The sequence below is a fragment of the Diaporthe citri genome, assembly GCF_014595645.1.
Source record: "Diaporthe citri strain NFHF-8-4 chromosome Unknown scaffold_1, whole genome shotgun sequence".
Lineage (NCBI taxonomy): Eukaryota > Fungi > Ascomycota > Sordariomycetes > Diaporthales > Diaporthaceae > Diaporthe > Diaporthe citri.
The window spans coordinates 1,726,550-1,749,557 of NW_025064846.1; the positions used below are offsets into that span (position 1 = coordinate 1,726,550).

At 56.4% G+C, this 23,008-nt stretch overlaps 6 protein-coding genes across 6 annotated transcripts; 3 read left to right on the forward strand and 3 right to left on the reverse strand.

Annotated features, from left to right (window-relative positions):
* Nucleotides 1-1,488: 1,488 nt before the first annotated feature.
* Nucleotides 1,489-3,174, reverse strand: INS49_000462 (uncharacterized protein; the record flags this gene model as incomplete). Its single annotated transcript, XM_043161300.1, has 4 exons — nucleotides 1,489-1,910; nucleotides 1,966-2,591; nucleotides 2,645-3,053; nucleotides 3,129-3,174. 4 exons carry the CDS (start codon nucleotides 3,172-3,174, stop codon nucleotides 1,489-1,491), a joined length of 1,503 nt encoding a protein of 500 aa, XP_043029806.1.
* A 1,306-nt stretch (nucleotides 3,175-4,480) lies between these two features.
* Nucleotides 4,481-11,737, forward strand: INS49_000463 (uncharacterized protein; the record flags this gene model as incomplete). Its single annotated transcript, XM_043161301.1, has 5 exons — nucleotides 4,481-8,812; nucleotides 9,300-9,629; nucleotides 10,754-11,114; nucleotides 11,287-11,615; nucleotides 11,702-11,737. The coding sequence occupies 5 exons, from the start codon at nucleotides 4,481-4,483 to the stop codon at nucleotides 11,735-11,737; spliced, it is 5,388 nt and encodes a 1,795-aa protein (XP_043029807.1).
* Nucleotides 11,738-12,718: 981 nt separating this feature from the next.
* Nucleotides 12,719-13,966, reverse strand: INS49_000464 (uncharacterized protein; the record flags this gene model as incomplete). Its single annotated transcript, XM_043161302.1, has 3 exons — nucleotides 12,719-12,944; nucleotides 12,988-13,105; nucleotides 13,201-13,966. 3 exons carry the CDS (start codon nucleotides 13,964-13,966, stop codon nucleotides 12,719-12,721), a joined length of 1,110 nt encoding a protein of 369 aa, XP_043029808.1.
* A 1,509-nt stretch (nucleotides 13,967-15,475) lies between these two features.
* On the reverse strand, nucleotides 15,476-17,990 carry INS49_000465 (uncharacterized protein; the record flags this gene model as incomplete). The annotated part of the gene is made up of 2 exons (XM_043161303.1): nucleotides 15,476-15,700; nucleotides 15,810-17,990. 2 exons carry the CDS (start codon nucleotides 17,988-17,990, stop codon nucleotides 15,476-15,478), a joined length of 2,406 nt encoding a protein of 801 aa, XP_043029809.1.
* Nucleotides 17,991-19,547: 1,557 nt separating this feature from the next.
* On the forward strand, nucleotides 19,548-20,347 carry INS49_000466 (uncharacterized protein; the record flags this gene model as incomplete). The annotated part of the gene is made up of 2 exons (XM_043161304.1): nucleotides 19,548-19,690; nucleotides 19,903-20,347. 2 exons carry the CDS (start codon nucleotides 19,548-19,550, stop codon nucleotides 20,345-20,347), a joined length of 588 nt encoding a protein of 195 aa, XP_043029810.1.
* Nucleotides 20,348-20,444: 97 nt separating this feature from the next.
* On the forward strand, nucleotides 20,445-21,256 carry INS49_000467 (uncharacterized protein; the record flags this gene model as incomplete). Its single annotated transcript, XM_043161305.1, has 3 exons — nucleotides 20,445-20,617; nucleotides 20,672-20,848; nucleotides 21,091-21,256. The coding sequence occupies 3 exons, from the start codon at nucleotides 20,445-20,447 to the stop codon at nucleotides 21,254-21,256; spliced, it is 516 nt and encodes a 171-aa protein (XP_043029811.1).
* Nucleotides 21,257-23,008: the final 1,752 nt, after the last annotated feature.

Sequence of the window (23,008 nt, forward strand, 5' to 3'; positions counted from 1 at the left end):
GCACCCTCCATGGATGCGAATTCGTCAACGGAATATTACTCTGGGTTTCGCTCGCCTCGACTCGATCGGAGTCGACCTTGGCGAAATGATACTCAAGAGATAAAAGAGCCCAGGCGATCTGAGGCTTTGACGTCGCCCGGCTCTTGGGAGATGAGTGCAGAAGAGTTCTAGAAGGCCCCAGGAGGCGGGCGGAGGCGAGGGCTAACGGCTTGGTCGGCTTATAAGCTCCCGGGTGCGCTGCTGCGAGGACCCCCTGCGGACTCTCCCGGCATGGGGCGGGCGGGCTGACGCTGATGATGCAGAGCTAGTCTGCACATGGGAAAGGCAGGTTGCGTAACGGGCAGGTATCTGGCACTAGCATGTGCTTTTTTGTAATGCTAAGCAAATGCTGAGACGTCAGAAAGAAACGCACGGCCGACGTAGGGCTACCCGCGAGCGAAGAAGGTTCTTGCAAATCAAATCCCCCATCGCCCGTGCTTGGCAGATCATGCCGGAAGAGTGGGAGGTTCTGCGGGAGGACAAGACGAGCCTCCAGGATTCTCCTTCGTGTAGGCGGGTTGATGAGGCTGGCTGGGGTGGAACGAGTGTGGGATGGCCAGTGTACTACTGCCTGCTGGAGTAGCGTGCGGCGAAGTCGTATCGTGCAACCATCACCGACAAGGCAGGCCGGTAGCGCGGGCTCCCTGAGTCTTACGTGGGATGCCGCTCAGGGCCTGCCAACCACATGCTCTGCTTTCCCATTGGGCCCAATTCTTAACATGGCAATCTGCTTGCTCGCCGAAACATTAGAAGTACGACGTTGGCAGCCTGGCCCCCTTTTTTCGTTGACGTCGCCACAGCCTGGCGGACAACTTCTGGCCGGCGGGCAGGGCTGAGCTGAGGTCGACGGTGCCGCTCAGAACTGCTCTCACCTTGGAGCCCAACCGGAGTTATCGTGTCTCCGCTCTCGTCCGGAACATGGGCGCTGTGTGGTCAGACCCAGTACGACGTGGACCAGGTTATTAGGTTTGCCCCTGCATCCACATCGTCCCAGACATTGGGAAAGTTTAAACTCCAAGATTTATAAGAGGGTACTTTGTACACGGAGTACATCGCCATTTGTCGACTCGTAACGTCTAGAGTCTGACCAGGCCTGACTGGGTAACGATGAGCCGGCCAACCGCGCAGAAGGAAACGAGGCTCCTCGCCATGGAGCCCGTCGCTCTGGCGAATCGAAGCAATTGGATTCGCTAGCCTATGTATGGGTGAGATGTAGCACTTTTGCCTCCTGGAAATCATTTGTCTGAACACATGAAAACACATCTTGACCCCGAAGCCAGAACGGGCGAGTCGAACGCCAAACGCACCAGCCTGTATGCAATTCCCCCCCCCCCCCCCTGAACCCAAATATTCGCTGATTGTACACGAGTTGAACATGTTAAATCACCCGCACTTTGGCTCGCCTCCCAGATGATTCAGGCGCCACTCGGGACCGCATGCAGACCGATGTTACCACGCAGTTATGTCTTCTACTTCGGCTTCGCCAAAGGTGCTGCTCTTGGTCAGCTGACCAACGGAAGCCTCCGCGACCGCGGCATTGCCTCCCTTCTGCATGATGTCGGGTAGCACCTCGTGGAGGAACTCGAGGATGTATTTGTTGACTTGCTCGAACTGGAGCAAGAAGGCGTCGTGACCTTCAGGACTGTCGATTTTCCCGAGCCTCGAATTGCCGATGTGCTCTGCGATTTCCTGCTGCTCCGCAAATGTGAAGAGACCATCGCTCTCGATGCCTAGGACGAGTGCGGGTTGCTCGATCTGGGCCAGGGCTTCGGGGATGTTGGCCGCCCGGTCCCGCGAGACATCGTGTGTGTCGAGCTTCCTGGTTATTGCTATGTAGCAGTTGCTGTCAAATCGCTTGACGAATTTCTCTCCTGCGGGACACGATCAGCGTGACATCCAGGGGAGATGCTGGAGGGATACACTTACCCTGGTATCGAAGGTAAGATTGAGCTGAGAAGTAGGTCGAGGTCGGCACTTTGTCGCTGCCGGTGAGACCATCAGATTTTGGCCCATGGAACTGGGGGTCTGATGCCTGCTCAGCCGCATCGTTATTGGCTTGTACCCGGCCACCGTCGCCCCCCTGGCTATTTTGACTGGCCCTCCGTGAGTTCACAGGTCGGTTGATCTTGTGGCCGTCGTTGTGGATATTGAAGTGAGCCTCTGATGGTGTGCTTGGCCGCGGGATCTCTCTGATTGTCTGGCGTCTCGAGGGATCTGGGATATTCCGGCCGAAGCGAGTCTCAAAGGAGTTGCGGCTGCGGTATGTCAAGAGAGCTGACATTCTCGCAGCTCCGAGTCCAGTGGTCGGCGGATCAGAGAAGGAATAGTATCCATCGTCGTATTTAGGGTCGGCGTAGATGCTCTGTCTCTGAGCTTCACCCCAGCTGATGCACCAGGCGCTGTGTCGGCTTGACGTCGCGATGGGCACGATCGAGCGAACATAGTCCTTTCCGAAGTAAGCCCACTCGAGGACCAGCATACCACCCATGGACCCACCAACGACAGCGGCCACCTGCTTGACACCCAGGTCGTCAAGGAGGAGCTTATGGAGGCTGATGCGGTGTCAGTGCTGGCCAGTTGAAAGTATCTTGCGACAAGGACATACCGGACATCATCGCGAATTGTGGTGAGGGGAAACTCAGGGCCATATCTGCCGCTGTCCATGTTCCCATCTTTGGCTGTCACCGGGCTGGCGGTGCCGTAAGGACTACCTAAGCTGTTCATACAGACCACGAAGAAGCGCGACACATCGAAGGCTCTCCCGTGGCCACCAAGCAACGGGCCCCACCAGTCACTGACATCGGCACTTCCTGTCAAGGCATGGCAAATAACCATGGCGTTGTCCCCGTTGGGAGACAGCTTGCCCTTGGTGGTATACGCAACAGGCACATGCTGGAGTGTGACACCGGATTCAAGTGTGAAAGACGGTATGACAGCAATCTGCTGGTCTGGGATCAAACTCGCGAACGGGTTCTCCGCCTGCGAAGTGATTCTTTCTTGGACGTAATCAGTCCCTGGTCTTCGGGCACAGCTTGATGCCATGGCGGGCCTGGATGCGATGATGTGTGGGTGTTGGGCGCATAACTCACCATATCTGCCGCTTTCGGCCTGGCCGTTTGTGGCGTCTGAGGTCATTGTCTCCCGGTGCCGTTGTCCAAGTCGATACCAGAGACCAGCGCCCAATGAAAAATACCCAATGCCCGTCCGGCCGTAGAGTTCGGAGAGAGAGTGAAAGAGGTGCGAACAAACTAGCTTCGCAATTAGTTCCGAGTACTGTACAAGAAGCGGCAGAGTCATGAGGAGCAAAAGACCTGGGATCTGAAGCTTGAAGAGTCATTCATTCTCTTAGTCGGGTACCTGGGTACTTGATGTCGCGGGTGGGGCCCCGGCAGCCAGGTACATGTACCCCGGTAACCTGCAGCATCGTATTTTCTTTGAAAGGAAGTTGATTGAAACAATTGCATCCTTCACCAAGTTAACCAGTGTGTATTGCAAGGAAATCTATATTGCTTTCATAGAGCATTTCAACGGCAAGTCAAGAAATCGTAGACAAGCCTCACCTAGTGATAGGCGATCAGTTGCAGGCTGGTCGCAGTGTGTCACTCTAATGTGGTCTAAGAAAGTCCCTTGTAGCTCACCTCGGTCCGTAACTGCGCAAAGCCCAAACCGCGCTAGCCTCATTTGGTCGTCAGCGACCGGCAAGGAAGGCTCCACGGCAGGCTCCACTTGAGCTCGGATGTCGATTTTGGTGAGCAACTGCCAGGTGAACTGCAACCTGCGATAGAGCCTCACCCAAGCTCTGCCAACTGCAGGACGAGGACAACTCTCAACCTCGATTGCCGTCCTCCTTGATGCCGCTCCCTACGTCGACGCTGGACCTTTTCCGCGACCAGCGTCTCTCCCACTCATCGCGCTTATTTTGACCTTCTTTCCTCCGCCGTTTTCATTCCCCCCTCCGCAGCGTCGTCGAGACATCTCTCACCTCGCGCCCGACACGCCCGACACGTCCACCACGCACACCAGCTCGCGGACCATTGCGCTAGGACAAAGCACCGCACCCCGCCCTGAGCCGTGCGTGCCGCTTGGTCTCTTTCACCACCAACTTGTTCAGATTGACTCCCGTCTGTCATAGCCTGCTAGCGTCAATGGTACAGCAATAGCAGGTGCCGACTTGAAGATGGGCCCGAAGCGCAAGAGGGTTAACGACTCGGGCAGCGGCCGGCCTTCGCCTCACCGTCCTGACAACACTCCTCTCGGCCAACACGACAGAAATCGGCCTGGTGCTGGTGGCAGATTGACGCGCCGTAACGAGCGTCGCGACTCCTTTCAGAATACTGCCTCTTCAGGCGCGCCGGCTGCTGGCTCACCTCTGAACTCTCCCACCATGCCGCGACCTTCTAGCGCTTCCTCCCAGCCTGCCGTCGCACCATTGAACACAAAAATGGCATCCAACTTGCCCTCGTCAGCGCTGCCCTCCCCGGTGCAGTCAGGGTTCCACTACGAAATCGTGACGGATGCTCGGCTGAACAGTTGGTCACAAAATGGCCGCCAAGAAGTGGTAGATCATGGAATACAATCACGGAACGACGAAGATGTCCAGGAGCTTTCAACAATATTCCAGGAGCTTGTACAGTCATGTCTCGACTTTCGCCTGAGATCAGCGGAAGCTGGCGAGATCGTCAAGCAAATCATCGGCACTCGACCTGGAGATGCAGACACCAACCCTCGCGCGTTCGACACCCACACCCTACTCCTCGACACCCTCGCAATCTACGTTGACGTCGGATCTGGCTCTTACAATGCGAACATACGTGACTTTTTGGTCGCCACAGGCGTCGATCCGGCGCTGATGCGGACTGTTCTAGAACCGGCTCTGCTAGAGCAACTAGGACTTATTCGCGAAACATTCACCAAGATGGGGATCCGACAAGCTACCAACATCCTTTACAAACAGGCCAACTACAATCTGTTGCGGGAGGAAACCGAAGGATATGCGAAGCTTGCCACGGAGCTCTTCACAACCTCTAACACCGAACCTCCGACTTCAGAAGCTATCCAGAACGCCTTTGAGCGGGTGAAAGGTCTGATTGGAACGTTCGATCTGGATGTTGGGCGCGTCCTCGATGTAACGCTCGACGTCTTTGCTTCTGTTCTCATAAAGCAGAACCGCTTCTTCGTCAAGTTCCTCCGAATCAGCTCATGGTGGCCACGCAGCCACACCAAGTCTTCCAATGCTCTGGGAGGGCTCCCCAAATGGGCGCTTCCGGAGTCAGCGCACTGGACAATTAGTGCGGAAGAACAAGTCGTCATCACGGAACAGCGCCGCCAGCGCGATGTTCGATTCTGGGACAGGGCCCGTGAAGCGCACCTTGACGCCTACTTTGAACTTGGTGGGCGGCAAGTCGAGGATGCCGAGCTCAATCGTTTGCAGGCTGTCCTCGATGCCAACACGGAGTCTGACGACGCCATGTCTCTGCTCGACCCAACGGCGCAGTGGATGGTGACCACCAAAACCTTTCCACCACAGGGCAACAGAGTCGCTGCACAGCTGCTAGGGTTCAAGTTGAGGTTCTACGAGTCCAAGGCTGCGGGCGAAGAAGTGGTTCCTGCCAACCTCTTCTTCATGACAGCTTTGCTTATCAAGATAGGCTTCATCTCACTAGCTGACCTGTGGCCGCATCTTGCTCCGTCTGATGAAGAAATGCACACAGATGTCAGAGACAAGAGATTGAAAATCCTTGAGGAGGAGGAGAGGGCGAAGACCGGCAGAGGCCGTGGTGCTCTCGCTATGGCCGGAGCACTACCTTCTGACGAGCCCGAGGCGCCAAGACCGAGCAAGGTCGTTACGGAGACCAAGACCAAACCCACCACCGAGCCGGCGAAGAAAGGCAAGCCTGAATACTATCAAAAGTTCTCATTGGTCACTGAGCTTCTCACTCTCGGCGCACTTCCGGATGCCCTCTTCGTCTTGACCCGCTTTCCGTGGCTGACGGAAGCCTTTCCAGAGCTTCTCAAGCTCATCAACCGCATAATTTCGCATTCGGTACAGAAAGTCTTCGAAGAGACTAGAACTACATCCGGCGAGCTTGGCAGTAACTTGGAGATCCCACTGAAGAGAATGCCAGATATTGATCAGGGAGGGGTTTCGAAGGGATCCGTACGGCTTACCCAGTCCACTCCCAAGCGGCCACTTCGCTGGCCACATCCAGCAGGCGAGAAGGACAACACGTTGTACCGATGTTACTGGGATGACTGGGCCGACAACATTCCAGTCTGCCAAACGATTGAGGATGTCTTAACGCTATGCGACACACTCATGAATTTCTCAGGAGTGAACATCGGCAAGGATGCGGCGCTACTGTCCAAAATTGCCGCCATCGGAGCTGCGAGCCTGGCCCAGGATCAGTCTCCCGAGAACATGGGACGTTGGCAAGATCTATTGAAGCGATTGCTGGTTCCTGCTCTGAGCATGACTGAAGCCAACTCGTTCGCTGTCCAGGCTGTTTGGGATCTTTTGAAGCTGTATCCAATTACCACCCGGTACAACATCTACGCAGAGTGGTTCCAGGGCCAGACCTCACGTAATTCGTGGATCAAGTCGGCTTTCGCAAGAACCAGATCAGAGACCAACGGCATTCTCAAGCGACTCTCCCTGGAGAACCTGTCTACAATGGCCAAGAAACTAGCCAAGACTGCGTACGCATCTCCGGGTGTGGTGTTCAAGACTGCCTTCGACCAGATCGAAGCATACCCGAATTTGATCGAGGCTTTCGTCGAGTGCGCTCGATATCTTACTGACCTAGGTTACGATGTCCTAACTTGGTCTTTGATGAGTGCTCTAGGCGGAAAAGCCAGGAGCCGAACCCAGGAAACGTCCGTATTGCTCACAAGCAAGTGGCTCCAGGCTCTCTCAAGATTCTCCGGGAAGGTGTTCAAGCGATACCAGCACATGAAGCCGTTGCCTGTCTTGCAGTACGTTAACAACCAACTGTCCAAGGGCAATTCCACAGACCTGGTAATTCTTCGAGAGCTCATCTCAACAATGGCCGGCGTGGTGCCTGATGTTGACTTCACCGACGCTCAAATGCGAGCCATGACAGGCGGCGAAGTTCTCCGTCGACAAGCACTCATAAGTCTGGGAGATCGCAGAGACGTATCCGTGCATGGCGCGGAACGCCTTGTGCAGTCTTTGATGGATACCAAGCTCGCCGGGAGACTTTTGGTAAATCTGGCCCAGTACCGCCAATCGGCTCTCTACAAATTGCCCGAGGAAGAAGCACATGTGAAATATTTGGCCACAATCATGGACGAAGTACACCAGGCCTTGGTACAGTACCTCGATTTCTTGCGCAGCAATTTGACACCCGATCTCTTCGACGCCAATATCCCGGGCATAATCGAATTGATGGTTGGGTATGGTCTGGATGTGGATCTAGCATTCATGGTCGGCAGAGCTAGCCTGGCACACCGCATGGCAAATAGCAAGATCGCCACTCAACCTCTCGCCAAGGACGACCGGGGTGATAACCAGCCCGCCCAAGAGGGCGCGGATGCAGATGGTGATCTAGCCATGAATGGAGATTCTGAATCACTGGCTACCAAGGACAATCCGGAGAAGGACGAGAATGAGGACAAGATGGCTCTGGACGAGAACACCTCTACTGCACCATCGCCGCCTACTACGGCTGACACGCGAAAGTCGGACCCAATCGCTGATGTTCTTCAGCCGCTCGTCAACACTATTCAAGACCTGCGACCGCCGGAGACCTGGCAACACCTAAGCCCAGAATTTTACGTTATTTTCTGGTCGCTATCACTAGGTGATTTGCACGTTCCACAGTCGAACTATGAGGCTGAACACGAAAGGCTCAACAAGGAAGCAGAAGACGTCATGAAAGATCGATCTGATCTGACCCGACAGGGCATGAACAAGAAAGCGGAGAAGAAGAAATCACTTCTGGGCCTCGCAAAGTCAATTCGCGAGGAAATGACAGTACACATCGAGCGGTACCACAAGACGAAGCTCCGGCTGGCGAGACAGTCTAAATCGTGGTTCTCTGGAACCATTGCTGAGGCTAACCTGACTTCGGACGCCCTGCTCGAACACTGCATTCTACCCCGGCTCCTTGTTTCGTCCTTGGACACAGAATATTGTTTCAGGATGATCAAGTTCCTCCACGAGAACCAGACGCCAAACTTCAAGCTGTTCTCTTTCTACGAGCGATTTTTCAACGCCAACAGACTTCGAGCAATGATATTCTCAAGCACGGTTCGTGAAGCAGAGCACTTGGGACGCTTCATCAAGTGCATACTAGAGGATCTGGCCAGATGGCATGCCGACAAGACAGCCTATGAGAAAGAGGCATTTGGCAAAACCAAACGAAATCTTCTGGGGTTCGCGACGGCAGTTGATGACGAGGGCAATCCAACAAGCTTCATTGAACATCCGTTCTTCCGAGATTCTCACTACGAGTGGCATAAGAACCTCAATGTAGCGCTGAAAGCCTGCTTGCAAGGCACGAAAGAGTGGATGCACATCAGGAACGCCTTCACAGTTCTCAAGGCAGTTTCAAGCTTCTTCCCGGCAGTCAATTTCATGGGGACCCAGCTCTTAAAGGTGCTTGACGAGATCAAGACACGCGAAGAGGTCACGAAAGGCTCGTCAGAAGAAGGGCACCGTGTTGATCTTGCCGTCACCGCTCTCACCGTCTATTCCATGCTAAAGAAGCGAGAGTCCAAATGGGTTGCTGTCCCAGCTTTCCGCCCCAACATGGTGAGCAACTTATCAAGAACTCAGGCATTCGCGCGGACTAACTCTCAGCAGTCTGGCATGCCGCAAGACGGACCGAAGGATGTAGAAATGTCTGGCCAAAACACGAAGTCTGATCTGCGTCCCACAGCCTCAGAATTCAAGCCTCAACAACCTGCTACGTCAGTGCTTCCAATGAATACCCGGCAGCCAGTCAACATGAAATCACTGACACAGACCAGTGCAACATCTGCCCCGCCGGCAGACGACGAGGACGGCGAAGTCAAGGATGGAAAAGACAGCAAAGCAACCTCTGCCCCTACTCCAGACAGTCAGACGAGAAGCGAGCGCCATGCCCCGAGCCAAGATCGAGACGCACATAGAGAGCCGGCATTCAAGGATAGGGCCTCTGCGCCAGGCAGTCGGCCGGGAACACCAAAGTCAAACATTGTCGTGCCTTCGCCAGCGCCCCTGCCCGCCTCTAGTGGACGCAGCGAGACTTCACGGACAGCGACTGCGGCTCCGAGAGGTGACAGAGTGCCTCACGGGTTACCCAGCCGCCCAGAAGTTCCAATTCCTCCTCACTATCGACCAGAACTTTTCCCGCAAGGACATGGGCAGGACCGCCGCGACCCGCCACGAGAAGCCCGAGAAGCCCGTGATCAGAAGGAGCCGCCGCGTGAGACGAGGGATCCAAGAGATCGTTTCCGAGATCAACTTCGGGAGCAGAGGGAACCCTCTCGCGACGGCAGAGACTCGAGGGAGCACCGTCAGCCAGAGAGCGGTCGTGTGGAGCGACGTGACCCAGAACCAGACCGTCGAGCGAACGAGCGCGTGTCTCGTGAGCCAGGTCGGCTTTCGGAACGCGACTGGTCCAGCAGGCCCGACCCTTCCCCGCGCCGTGGGGAGCCTACGAGAGGAGAGACGTCCAGGGGTGAGCCAGCACGCGGTGAGTCAACGCGCGGTGAGCCTATGTCAATCGACCGAGAGGCTCGAACGTCCCGAGATCGTGCCCCTACGACATCTAGTCGCGATAGTCGAGGACCTCGGGAGCATGCTTCGGCGAACCAGCCACCTCACTCAGCAGCCGGACAAACGCCTCCAGCTGAGCCGCCTATTAACCCCGAGAGAGCAGCTCTTCTTCAGAATGAGGATCGCGCTGAGATGATTAACCCCCAACGCGCTGCGTTGCTGCAGGCACAGCAACCTCACTCTTCGACCCGTTCACCTAGGGATGGCGGGCGCGACAGAGCTTCGTCTCGCACGCAGTCCCCCAGGAGAGATGATAGGTATAATGTGACCACCACCTCCGAAGGACATGCTCGTGAAGATCGACACTCTCGTCGTAATGGGCATCTCGCAGAGCCATCTCAACCTTCAGCGCGAGATGTTGAGCAACCACGGGAACAGGATCGCCAGCCTAATGAGCGCAGCCGCGATTCGTCATTCCATGGCCCACCTCGGTCCCATGATTCGGATCGCGGCCGGCCGGCCCAGCAGGACCCGAATTACGGTCGGTTGAACCCAATCCCTACGGTAGCAGAAGCCCCTCAAGGGCCCCGTGGACGCGGCGCAAGGAACTCGTCCAGGATATCGTCTATGCCATCAGGTCCTAGGTCTGATGGACGTATGCCGCCTCCAGATACGAATCGGGCACCATCGCCGGACCGGCAACCTCCAACTGGGCCCTCGTCATCTAGGCCGCGCAGAGGCCCGTCGGCTCAGTTTGACCATGCGACGAACTCCTCGACTGCCCAACCCTCGATGCCTGCTGGTGGCTTGCATTCCGACCGCGCTCATCAATTCGAGCAGCCGATGCATCCGGATCGCCTGAGGCACATCGTCCCACCACCGCCACCACCGCCGCCGAGGGAACCCTCGCACTCACGTCCACAGGTGCCTCCTATTCATACGAGTGACCGAGTTGCCACACCTACGGGACCATCAGCGTCCCGTCAAGGGCAGACTAGTCACCCGAACACCCCTGTTGCGGAACAAAACGCCCCACACTCTGCCCCGACGGGCCCGTCCGCAAACAAGGAGCGACAGCGAGGCAGCATTCGAAGACAGCTTGAGAAGCTTCAAGACAATATCACTCCCGGAAACAAGCGGGATAGTGACCACCGTAGGCCCAGGCAGAGCATGCCAGATTCCGATGCGCAAATACTTACCGGCGCATCACCAGTCTCGACCCCAGTCCAGGAGCGGCCCGACCCCATACGGCGAAACGTGACGCAGGACCGCCCTGCGCCCGGGAACGACGTTAGCGGTCTGCCACTTCGTGACTCGAGGAGCGATGTGCACGAGGACTTCTCTGGTAGTAGAGGTGAGCACGAACGGAGTGGGCGTAGGGATCATCGCGAAAGGCCCGACAGGCCAGGCCGTCACAGTGGGCGAGAACGAAGCCCCCGCGGAGATCGGGATATAAAAGACCCACGTGGAAATGAACAGATTGAGCGCCACGATCGCCGGTCTGGCTTGCCACCAGGGATTGACAGCAATCGCATCCGCGACCCTAATCATGAACCGATCCAACCTCGACGGCCTGCAAGAGAACCTGCTTCTACAAGTGGCAACCGCGACTCTTTACCTGGTGGTGGTAGGGAAGCTTCGGGTTCCGGTCGCGAACCACGACATCGGGGCGATAGCAGAGGTGACAGTAGCAGAGGCGATGGCGGCAATGGAGGAAGACCAGGCGATGAATGGGGTGGTAACAGTAGAGGTGGATCGATGCGCGGTGGACCGAGAGAGGGACCAAGAGATGGGCCTAGAGAAGGGCCCAGAGACGGGCCGGCACGGCTGGGTGATGATCGACGAGATCCCAGAGGTGACGAGAGAAGCTCGGGCAGGAAGCGGAGGAGTGACATCTCGGAAGTGCCGGCAAGCGACCGAGACAAGCGACCTCGACGTTAGAAGCGTCCCCCATACGGTCCGTCGTTCAAGATGTGAAGAGGTACAAGCGAGAACACAACACGACGGGGTCTTCATTAACCGACACTTGGGTGGTTTTGCGATGCGAAAATCGGGCTGTTTGGCTCGGGAGACAACCAGATTGAGAACAAATTTGCAGTGGCGGACTACAAGCATCATCATCATACCAAACTTACTTTATTTCCGCACATTGCTCGACGAACTGCTGTACTGTCAAAAGATCCATGTCGCTGCGGACGAGCGTCAAAAGGACAGACGCCCAGGCTGGAGTTCCGGAGGGAAGCTTCTTACACAAATCAAAAAATGGAGACCTCACTTTCCCACAAAAGTCCGCAACGCATCAGGGCTGCAGGCGTTACTCGGTCGACGCTCGTCCCCAGAGCTGAGCACGCAACAACATGCATGAGACCATGACATCGCATCGCCTGCCTATGCCTTGCAAGTCTCGGCCGCGCCAAAACCTCCTATACTCCGGGTCCGTACCTGCATCGTAAAGCTGCCACAAGTGCACCGAAGACTTATACACATTGTTTTCAGACCGCAAGGTCTCATAAGATGGAGCGTATTTTCACAAGCCAGGCGTTTTGGGCGGTCATAGTCGACCAGGTGCATTTCAGTTTTGCTTTCTGGAACGGAGCACGAGCGAGGCGATATACCCAGATTTCACTTTGTAAGATAGAAATCAAGTGCACAATACCAATGGAAGAGGAAGTGATGCTATGTCCGGACCAATTTGTACGTGTAACATAGCAGAGCTGGCGAGAAGGGTTTTAGCCAAACATAAGATGGAGCGGATGACACTACCTTGACTTACATGTTGAATCTTGGGACGAAGCCTTCTCAACGAGACAGATATGATGGCGACTCTTCGAAGCCGCTCGCAAGGTTTTAATGAGGTCTATACTCACGACTTTAAGTATCCTTCTGGTATCATTCGAAGAGCAAGCGCCTGCCCTAACATCGATATATCTTACAGTTCTAGCTGCTACGCCCGCCGTCTCACGGCGTGCTGTCGAACTCCTCAGACCAGTCGACAGACGACAGGCCCTCCCCCTTGCCCTCCATGATGGCCTCGAGCTTGTCCTCGTTGGTGACCCAGCCGTGCCTCTTGGTGGCGATGGCGTACTTGATGGGCTGCGCCCACTCCCGCCACCACTGGTCCTCGCTCTGCACGACGCAGCGCCGCGGGCTGGCCGCGTCGGCGGCCGCCGAGGGGCTCGGTCCTCTCGCGGTTCGCGAAGGGCCAGACCGCCTTGACGACCTCGTACGTCCGCTTCCCCGAGAAGAGCGTCGTGATCCCCGTGAAGAACTTGTTCACCCTGTCCGGGCTCTGCACCACCACCTTGCAGTGCGTCACTGGGAACGAGACCGTGACGACGCCTTTGTCTGTTTGATGTGTCAATGATATGGAGATACTCCTCTCGGTTGTTCCTGGCATGTTTGTCAAGGGACTGGTCAGGGACACGAAAAGCAGCACGTACAGTTTAATGGGTTGACAAGGATCCGGATCTGGCTGGAGAGCCAGTCCGTGTCGAGGTTCGTCACGACGCGCTCCAGCACGAACGCCTTGACATGGTTTGGGTCGTTGATAAACCTGCGAGCCCACACCTCCAGGCCGGCGTGGTCGCCCAGATCTGGCAGCAGCTCGGGCTTCGTCCCGCCCCTCAGCGCCGTCTCACCCGATCCTATACAGCGTATGTAGCTCCTGGGCTTCCCATCACCAGCGGTTCCTCCCTCGGGCACGAGCAGGGGCAGCAGATTCAACTTGACTGCGAAGTCGATCTTGCTCCCCCTCTTTCCGGTGATGTGGACCTGTGGCTTGGGGGGCATGGTGGCCTGCGCCCGAACCAGGGCCGTGAGCGCCTCGACCGTGCTGGAGAGGTACGGCGCCGTCGACTTGATAGTCGTGCAGTCGGACGAGAGCTCGAAGAGCGGCGGCGAATACAGGCGGTAGTCGAGGCGGGGGAGGCCTGGGTACTCCTGCGGCTGAGGAGGTGGATGTTGTTCAGGCCGCTGTTCCTGCTGCTCAGGGTACACCACCAGGAGGCCCGGGTATGGTGGCAGGCTGAGATTGGGCTGGGCCTCAGGGAAGGCCCCGGCACCGAGACGGTCATCGTTCGGGGCGGTGGGAGTCTCGGGGAAAGCAGAGTTCGGCGCCGACGGGGACTCCCTGGCTGCTAATATCTCTCGCTGGGCGCGTATAATATCCTTCTCTGTTGGTGCCGGTGCTCCCTCCTCTCTGGCCATTATGCGAGCAGCGGCCGAATAAGAAGATTAGATTATGGATAAGTCAATCAGTCACCTTCGGTCCTTGATGATCTGTTTGTGTTTCTATTACTGGTCTTGTGAGTTGAGGGAAACTTCAGCCGTCATAGGATTCTTCGCAGGCTGTTTAAGAGATGTGCTACGAGATAAAGCACGCAATAAGAAAAGAGGAGATGAACAACATTGGGGAGGGTGGTAGTCAAACTGAGTAGAAATCATTATTCCTGTGAAGCTCAGTTGTTAAAGATCACAAGAGAGAACATTGGGTGTGAGCGGCACAGCCCCAACCCACCGACTGCAACGGACATGTACGACAATTTAGGAAATTATCACCCTCTTGGGGCCGGAAGGGCCAGGCTATTTGTCGAGAATTCTAAACCATACATGTTCTTGTCCAGGGGCAAATCTAAGTGATGGCTAAAAATATTGCCGGGCGACGGCGCCGAAGACGCAAAATCGTGGTGTACACGAAAAGTATCCACCACATACGGAAATACCCATCATATACGAGAGGCGAGGCACAACATAAAGGCAGGACGAGTCGACACTCTGCAGGAGGCCGATCATGTATAGATGTGCACTCAGTGTCGCCTGGATCCCGTCGTCGTCATCGTCGCTGAGAAGGCTGGCCCCAATGAGGCCTCGCTCCCCGTGTAGTCTGCTGCCGCCACCGTCATCCGTCTCCAATCCAGAACTCGTGTCGCTGTACCTGACTGAAGCCCTGCCTAATCCATTCATAACAGAGCCCAACTGTCGAAGCTAAAACCAATCGAAATAAGCCTCCCGCCAGAAAAACGTAGTCCACAGGAGGGTATACCAACAGTCGAGGTATGCCAGAGGAGGTTATCCGACAGAACATGGGAGATTATCCCACAGGAGATTATCCTGTAGGAAGCTATCCTAAAGGGTGGTCTCCCATGAGACAGTATGCCAGAGCAGAATCGCCCACAGAATATGAGAGTTTATCCCACAGGAGGACATCCCATGATAGATTATCCGAAGGCGAGTTATCCTATATCAGGCTGTCCTATGTCAGGTTATCCTATGTGAAGCTGTCCTATTGGAAGTCAACCCACAAGGCGTACCCCACAAGAGGCTATGACATGTCGAAATCCCTTTCCATTCAATAACTGACAGGTTACATGCGTGTGAATCAATACGATTGTAATATACAGTCTCCGGCTTTGCGTTAGGTCTGCCAGAACTAAACGTAGCTAGCTCATGGCATGGTTGCCTCATGTGAACTCTGAACCAGTCAATTGCACAAGCCTCCTAATTTCTACTATTAAATTCTTAAAACATCCCAGGCCTCCTATTCCTACCGGATCCAGTTGCGTAGCTCACTTGCTTTTGCAACTCATCATGCAAGTTGGTATATGCTATCCAACTCCCGGAAGATCCCAAATGTGGCAGGCTATGTCCTCCAGATATGAGGATGCTCCTGCGAGACGTGTGGGCATCGCTGACCACGGACTGGCGTCTTCCCTCTAATCAGGACATTGACGACATCTCTCTCTTTTGCTGCTCCCAGGTCTTCCGGCACACCTCCTTCATAAGTCTCTTGGGCGCCAGCCGCCCTGTCATCAGCTCGAAGGCTACAATGGCCATCTCGCTCACGTTCTCAAGCCCGTCGACCACTACCCACGAGGGACTGACAGTGTCTCTGTACACTTGCATTTGGGCCACGAGTGGTGTGATGAGGGGTTCATAAGCCAGCTGCGGTCAATTGTTAGCATTGTCGGCTAATGCCTTCACATTTTTGACAAGGCACTCGGTCATAACCAGTCAGAAAGTTGGGGTTGGGTGTCTCTGGCACGCAACTCACCTCCAACACCACGCCTCCAGTAGGGCTTGCGAGCCACTGCATAGGCATCTCGAAGTCCGCCGGCAGGCTTCCATGAACGCTTGTGGCTGGCACGCAGGACACAATCATTGTCGGTTGCTCATAACCCTCCGGCCACGGAACAGCGATGGACGGTAGGACATGACAGACTTGGGAGATGCCTCCCTTCCCAGGAGCCATGCCCTGCTTCTGAGCCCAGAGGTTGAAGTGGTCGGCGATGACCTGTGCGTTCTGGACTGTCCGATTGAATATGAATATATTCCGACATCCCAGCTGGATCATAGCATAGATGGCGGCTCGCGCCTGGCCTCCTGCACCAATAATCAGCCCTGTCGTCTTGGAGGGCCGCACGTAATTCCGAGGGCTGATGTTCCTCTGGAGGCAGGTGAGTATGGACTGCCAGTCGGTGTTGTCACCATAAAACTCGTTGGTAAGACCCGACTTGTTCCGCGAGTTTGCGTGGTCCAAGATGAAGTTTGTCTTGCCGCGTAGTGGTAGCAGCACATTGACGGCACCGATGACGGTGGCATGATGGCTCTTTAGTTTCAGGTGAGGCACAATGGCGACCTTGAAAGGTGCTGCCAACGAGGCTCCCCCAAAGGATGCATCGCTGCATATTTTGTTAAGGTCTTCCATGGTAGAGCATGTTTCTGCTGAGAAGTTGTGTGGCATGCCGGAAAACTCGTACGCCGTGTTGTGCATGCATGGAGAAAGAGAGTACGACACATTTGCGCCTACAGTGTAGAACTGCAAGGGGTCCAACTCAGATTGGCGGAAAAGCCCCTCGAAGGAGTTGCAGGCGGTACAGACCGTAGCGAGGTGCTCTCGATCATTCTCCATATCGGGGTGCTTCACTGGGGTCAAAATCCTTGACTGAAGGGGCGTTCTGATACCGAGGACCGAGAAGTCGTACGCTACCAGCGGTGGTTTCGGATCCGGGACAGTGGTGGCAATCTTCTCCCGGAATTCCTGAAGCATCTCAGGCGAGCTGTCGCCGGAGCAAAAGCGGACCATGCGCACGAGGTCGCAACCGAGGTCCTTGGCCTGTTGGAAGTCCCGCACGTGAGAATCACTTGACCAGGGCGTGCACATCAAGCCAACGTTCCAGTAGTTACCCATGATCTTCGACCGACCTCGACGGGCGAGGATCTTTCGCAGCGGAATGTCTTTCCTCTGCAGGTCCAGGCTCAGGTAATCAACACCGAGCTGGAGACCCAGCTCCAGGAGCTCCATGTCCATCTTGACCTTCTCTTGCGGGGCCCTGCGCCGCTCCTCCCTCGGGTTTTCCTCGACGTGGTAGATTATTGGGACAACCAATTTCCTCCGGATCTGAGCTACAATCCGGGCGATCTGGTTCATCATGTCGTCTGGCCAGTGGTCGATGACTAGTTCCACGCAGTCGCCCCGGGCCTCGAGGTCCTCCCATTCGAGGTCCATGTTGACGAGGTAGGACAGCCGCAGGCGCAGAGCGTACGAGTACTGTCTGAACTCGGGCGGGATTGCCCTGACAGCGAATGGGCTCTCGAGGAAGAGCCTCGTGAGGCCCTGACCGGTGACGAAGTCAATAAAGCGGGTAAAGTCCTGCTTGGCATAAAGCAGGCTGGAAGGAGTGGCCATCTGCATGTCCCATCCGCCTGACGAGGCGTCGCTGGCAACGGAAGGCTTCGAGTTGCAGTGGTCATACAGGTTGAAGTACTCGAGGTTCGCGCAAGTCCTGTGCCTCTGATCGGCACGCAGGATACGTTCTCCGTCCGCCGAGTCCAGGAGGCGGAGCATCTCTTCCTTCTCCCGGTGGATGTAGATGACAGGGTTTGATTGGGAGAATAGGCGCAGAGCGCTCTGTGCCTCGTCAGAAAAACTGCTCATGCCACACTCGATGATAGACTTGTGGCGATGCTCGTCGAGCATGCGCTTGAAGACCTCATCGTTGCGCCGGTTGAATTCGTCCTTGCCCTTTTGGCCGAGAAACTGCATGCGGCTGAGCCCGGTGACCTGCTGGAAGTAGAAGTCCTCAGTGATCAGACGGCGGCGCAGATGGAGGGCACCGATGAAGCCAAGGGAGCGTTTGCCGGCGCCTCGACATCCCACCAGGACGATTGAGGCGTCTGGGTGGAAAAGGCGCTCATTTGGCGGGGCGGACGTCAAGGCATCTTCGACGGTCATGACGGTGCCTCGAGCATCCCAACATAGGGGATGGTGTGGGTTCCCGGAAGCCTTTCACAAGAATGCCTGAGCGACGTCAGAGGTGTACCTGTCTGTCCCGAGTCCGTGTGGCTGATGACTAGAGGCGACCAAAACGAGCGAGGTTGCCTTGCTCGCAGTTTTGGCTGTATGGGCCGGGCCGTGTTCCTCGGAGTGAGGGCGGAAAAGATATGTTCCCAGATGTGAGCAGCGCTCGCGTGAGGGTTTCCAAGCAGGGGAGGTGAGGCACTCGCAGCGCAGCGGTCTGTCGGGTCCCTGCGACGGAAGACGATCAAGGCGCAAGAGGAGCTCTGCTCGAGAATGACTTTGCAGACGAGCTACGAGATGGTTATTAGGAGATTGCTGTGTCTAAAGGCCAGGGGCGGGAATTGGAGGTCGCAAGACATTCCGGGCCGCCTGTCTCTCAAGGTTCGCTCGTCGGTCGGAGCCGGCGTCGGGAGATGGTGGAGGGCTGCGACAGGGTGTGACCCCTCGGCACTTATAAGAAAGGCCTTGAAGGCCGGGACTTTTGGCAGAAAGGGAGCTTGCTTTGCTGGGCAGCTCCCGCACACAAGGCAGAGGTGCCCCGCCGGTTGCTCCCCCGTGGAGCTGCGACAGGCGTCTAGAACTGGTGCTGCCAGGACAAATTGATTGCTTGATTGCTCATCTGTCGGCAGATGCTGAAACCCGGAATCCACGGCCGAATATAGTCTGGCCCGTGGGCCTTGCAGTGGGAATGCAATAAGAACAGCGCAGGCGCTGATAGATTGCCCACCTGGCAGTATCCTGGAGGTTTTTGTCTTGCACCTGGCCTGCTTGCTGTCTGCCCACCAACCTCCCTAGGAGGCATGCTCTGTACCTGGGCATGGGCTTATGCTTATCAACGCCCAGGGCTTAGAGTACCCCACCCCCGCTCGGGGCCATCAAGCTGCCTCGTGTAGCCTACAGATGTCGAATAATACGGTATAATACGACGCTCCGACTACAGTATGCAGGACTCACGGCTGTACGGTACAACGCCGCGACGCGCCGCGCCGCACGCACCTTGGAAGGCTTCTAGCCCACTGTTGGACTCGACTCGCCCGTTTCTGGAATTAGGTTCTGTCGCCAGATATTCCCGACAATTACCCCAAAACCCGAGGTGTCAACTCCAATTAGCCGTCGACGGGCCTTGGTGGGAAGCGCAAACAGCAGCACTTCAGCCCGGCCCAGCGTGACTAGAGTCCACAGCTGCTCAATTCAGCCGATGCCCTTGCACTGCGCTTGCTTGAGTCCCGATCTCCGCCTCCACATTGCCCTCCTTGTTCCGCGCTCGCCGCACTCTGTTGTGACGCTGCTGTCACTCCTGGGCGTCATATCCGATCCACCGGCAGACTCGAGACGGGCACAGAGGCAGACTGCCGCGCAAACGGGGCCTGTCTCACACCCTCAGGCAAAGGCACGAGCACAGGCATGTACGAGTTGAGGCCGGGCGTCGACCCATTGGCCCCTTTTTCGCGTGAACCTGCTGCTGATTCCTCCAGGCTTCACACTTCAGCCATGTCTGACTTCGACGACCTCAGGGACGATGCCGCCCCCGCCGCCGCCCACCCCGGCGAGGCAGATGCGGCTGTCTCGGTCGCCGGCGACTCAACCGCCGCCGCCCCTGTCAACCCCCGGAAGCGCAAGAAGTCATCACGCGCGTTAGTCCTCCTGGTCCCTTGCCAGCATTTTATTCTCATCAGACTCCCAGCTCACTGCCTTGCCCTGTGTTGGGCCTCGGTGCTGCCTCCCTCCTCCGTGACACAGCCCAACTATTCCAGCCCCACACATCCCCCCGTCGCTCGACCACTCATTTTCCCCATCATGACTGGTGTTGAACCTGGGTGCCGGGCTGACCTTGGTCATATTCTAGCTGTGACTTCTGCCATGTGAACCACCAGCCTTGTGATAATGCAAAGCCACGGTGTGGCTATTGCGAGAGACACAACAAGTCGTGTCTGTACCTGCGGCCCCAGAAGAAAAGAGGCCCTGCGCAGGGCTACCGGAGTGCTCTGCACACCCTGAGGGAGAGTGCCGCCGCGTGGGGCGCCGCCCTCAATCTCATCCCCAGCCTGGGCCCCGTGGTTGAAGGCTACCTGAAGCAGCCCGAGGGCAAAAGGCTCGTCAAGGCCATCCGGGACCCGGCTCAGCAGGAGTTCTTCATCCAGGCATGGCAACAGAGCGGCGTGTTCAAGACCTTCTTTGCGGATGAGATATCAGGGGAGACGAAGCATCACACCGGATGCGGCGACATCTACCTCAGCAGCTCCTGCATCGGCCCCTACATTACCACAGCAGCCTTTGCTCGCGAACTCTGAGCCGACCCCGGATCCCATACCACAAGCACCGCACTCTGTCATATCGCCTTCTCGGCCGCCAGTACCACAGCTCGCCCAGACCCCTCAGCTGGACACGATGCCAATGCCCAAATTCGACAGCAGCAACCCTTTCAACTTTGTCCCGACCCCGTCTCCCTCTTCACAGGATGGCAACAGCAGACCAAGACAGCTCAGCATGAATGGCCGGCCACGGCCCAGAGCAGAGTCAATATCGTTGTCTGACATAGTGGCAAAGGATGCGGCAAGATCGTGAGTCTCAGTATTGTGCCTGATGTTGACCTCAACCTGTTGACCCATGAACAGTTCTATTGGATTCACTCAGACACTAGGCTCACTTGGCTTCGCTCCAAATGAGACTCTCGAGGACTTCCTAGACATGAGCTTCAATCCAGAGCCACTAGAGCAGCCGCACGAACAAGACCCTTTTCTGGGAAGTGAGCAGGACCAGAAGGCTTACTACGAACTGCTGATGGGAAAGCGGTTTGGATGATGATAAACAAGAAGTCCATAGTTTCAACACATGGCATGGTGGAGCCGACTTCAACAACTCCAACAAGATATCGGAATCCTGGTCTCGATGGAACCATTTCGCCAGACCTCAAGAACAAGGATAGAATCGGACTTCCAGGTTCTTGAGATTGCACAAGATGGGATGGATCAGTCGAGCAAGTACTCACCGAAATCGAGTGTGTGACCGCCCTAGTAGCTGACGATACGCTGAGGAAGGGCGTGGTTACGTCAACGGGCAGCGGCTACAATAGTGGCCAGATCGATGTGCCGCCGCGACCATTCGACCGCCTGTACATACCAGACGAGGGCATGCTCCAAGAAGATGCAGAGGAGGTGCCCACCGTCAGACGTGGAAACAGGGCGTCATGGCCTATATGACACGGGCAGCATGCAAATCTGAAGTGAGGATGTTGCTCAGGGAACTGGGCACAAGACCGCGTGTGGGGCTTTCTACCCCGAAGATCTATGACACCGGGGGGCCGGCTGCATGAAATCTCGGCCGGGAAAGTCGGAGGAGCGGAGGAGCGGAGGAGCGGCGCGCGCCGAGGATTGAACGGACCGTAGCCGGGTGTGCCCAAATTGCCAATCACGTCGGCGACTGACTCGGGAGCTCGAATCGAGGGCGTCGAGATGATGTGCAGGAGCTCGGGCGAATTGAGTTCTGGGTTGTCAGGGTGCGGAGTCCGCCCGAGCCTTGGCGATCTCAGAGGCGTCGTCAGCGCCTATCTGCGCGGGCCCTGCTGCGGCAGCCCCCTCGCGTGCTCTCATCATTTCCATCTACATGCTGTATCTAGCTAGTACCTAGTGTACGCATCATGTGTGGGTTATGCAGGCGGACGTCGGGACTGTTGGACTGCGAGATTCCGGTCCTGCTGGCTTTGGGTGGGGGATGAGTGGCTGGGGGGATGGCGTTTGACGCCTGGTCCCTTTGGGATCTGAGCGACAAAATCTAAAACAAGTCGATTCTCGTCAGACATGCCAAACCAGCGGCTACAAGAGTGGGGCCCTGGGCCCCGATCGGTCTGTAAATGTGCAGGCTGACTGACTGACTGACTGATTGACTGATTGACTGATTTGGCTGACTGCCTTCGCCTAGATTTGGTTGCAGATACTGTAGGACAAGAGAGAGAGATGACGAGGACATGTGGAACAGGTACAAATGATAATATCTGTCTGCGCCCCTTGCCTGGTTGACAAATGTGTTGTAAATTGTACGTTGGACATTGTAGCTGGGAAACAGATTGTGATCTGGCGCAGCTTGCGAAATTCTCGAGATTGGCTGAGAGTCGATCCAGAATTCAAAAGAGGGTCCTGCGCAATTCCGTATACGTATTGCGCTGCTCTGGTCTGCTCTGGTCTGCTCTGATGGGGGAGCTGACGAACGAACCAGTGAGCGACTTGAGACGGACAGGGTCCTCAGAGCGCTCAGCCTCGTCGCCCTGTCTGCCCGTTATGCGGCCCCCTGGTGGCTCCCGAGGTCCCTGACAAGACCTGCCACACAGGGGGGACGGCTGCCGTGTCTGCAAGCCCAGCCGGCTGCCCGGGTGGATGGGTGGGTGCCCAGGTGTGTTGGCGTGCAGGCGGCGGAAAGCTGAGGTGGGGGGACGAGAAGGAGGGCGCCCGCCTGCAGCTAAGTAACCTAAGGGAACCAAGCCTTCCCTAGGTCCCCCCCAACTGCAACAACAAGCCTTGGACAAGGCGCACTTCGAACTTGGCTGCATTCCGTCCGATCCTCCTCCTTTTCTTGCTTCCCTCTTTCTCCAACTACACCGGCGCCTTCTCCCGGTGACGCCAGGAGACCCCTTTTACTTGAGCTGCTGGTCAACGTCAAAATTACCCTTCTATTCTCGACCAGGCGCTGCCACCGCCGACCACGATTCGATCTCCTTGGCCTCGAAATCACGACCTTTCGCCCACGAGAAACCCGGCCACAATCGCGCCCATTCAACGCGCCCACCTCACCCCAAACTGCGAACCAGTGTAAATTCCTGCCAGTCACCGCTGCTGGCCGTCTCACCTGGCCTTCTCTTCTCATGACGGCTGCTTCAATTCGCTGCGTCGTCTTGCTCTCAGCTGCTTACGAGACACCGAATCGCCTGGAACAAGCCGCCGCCGAAACCCAAGCCTCGC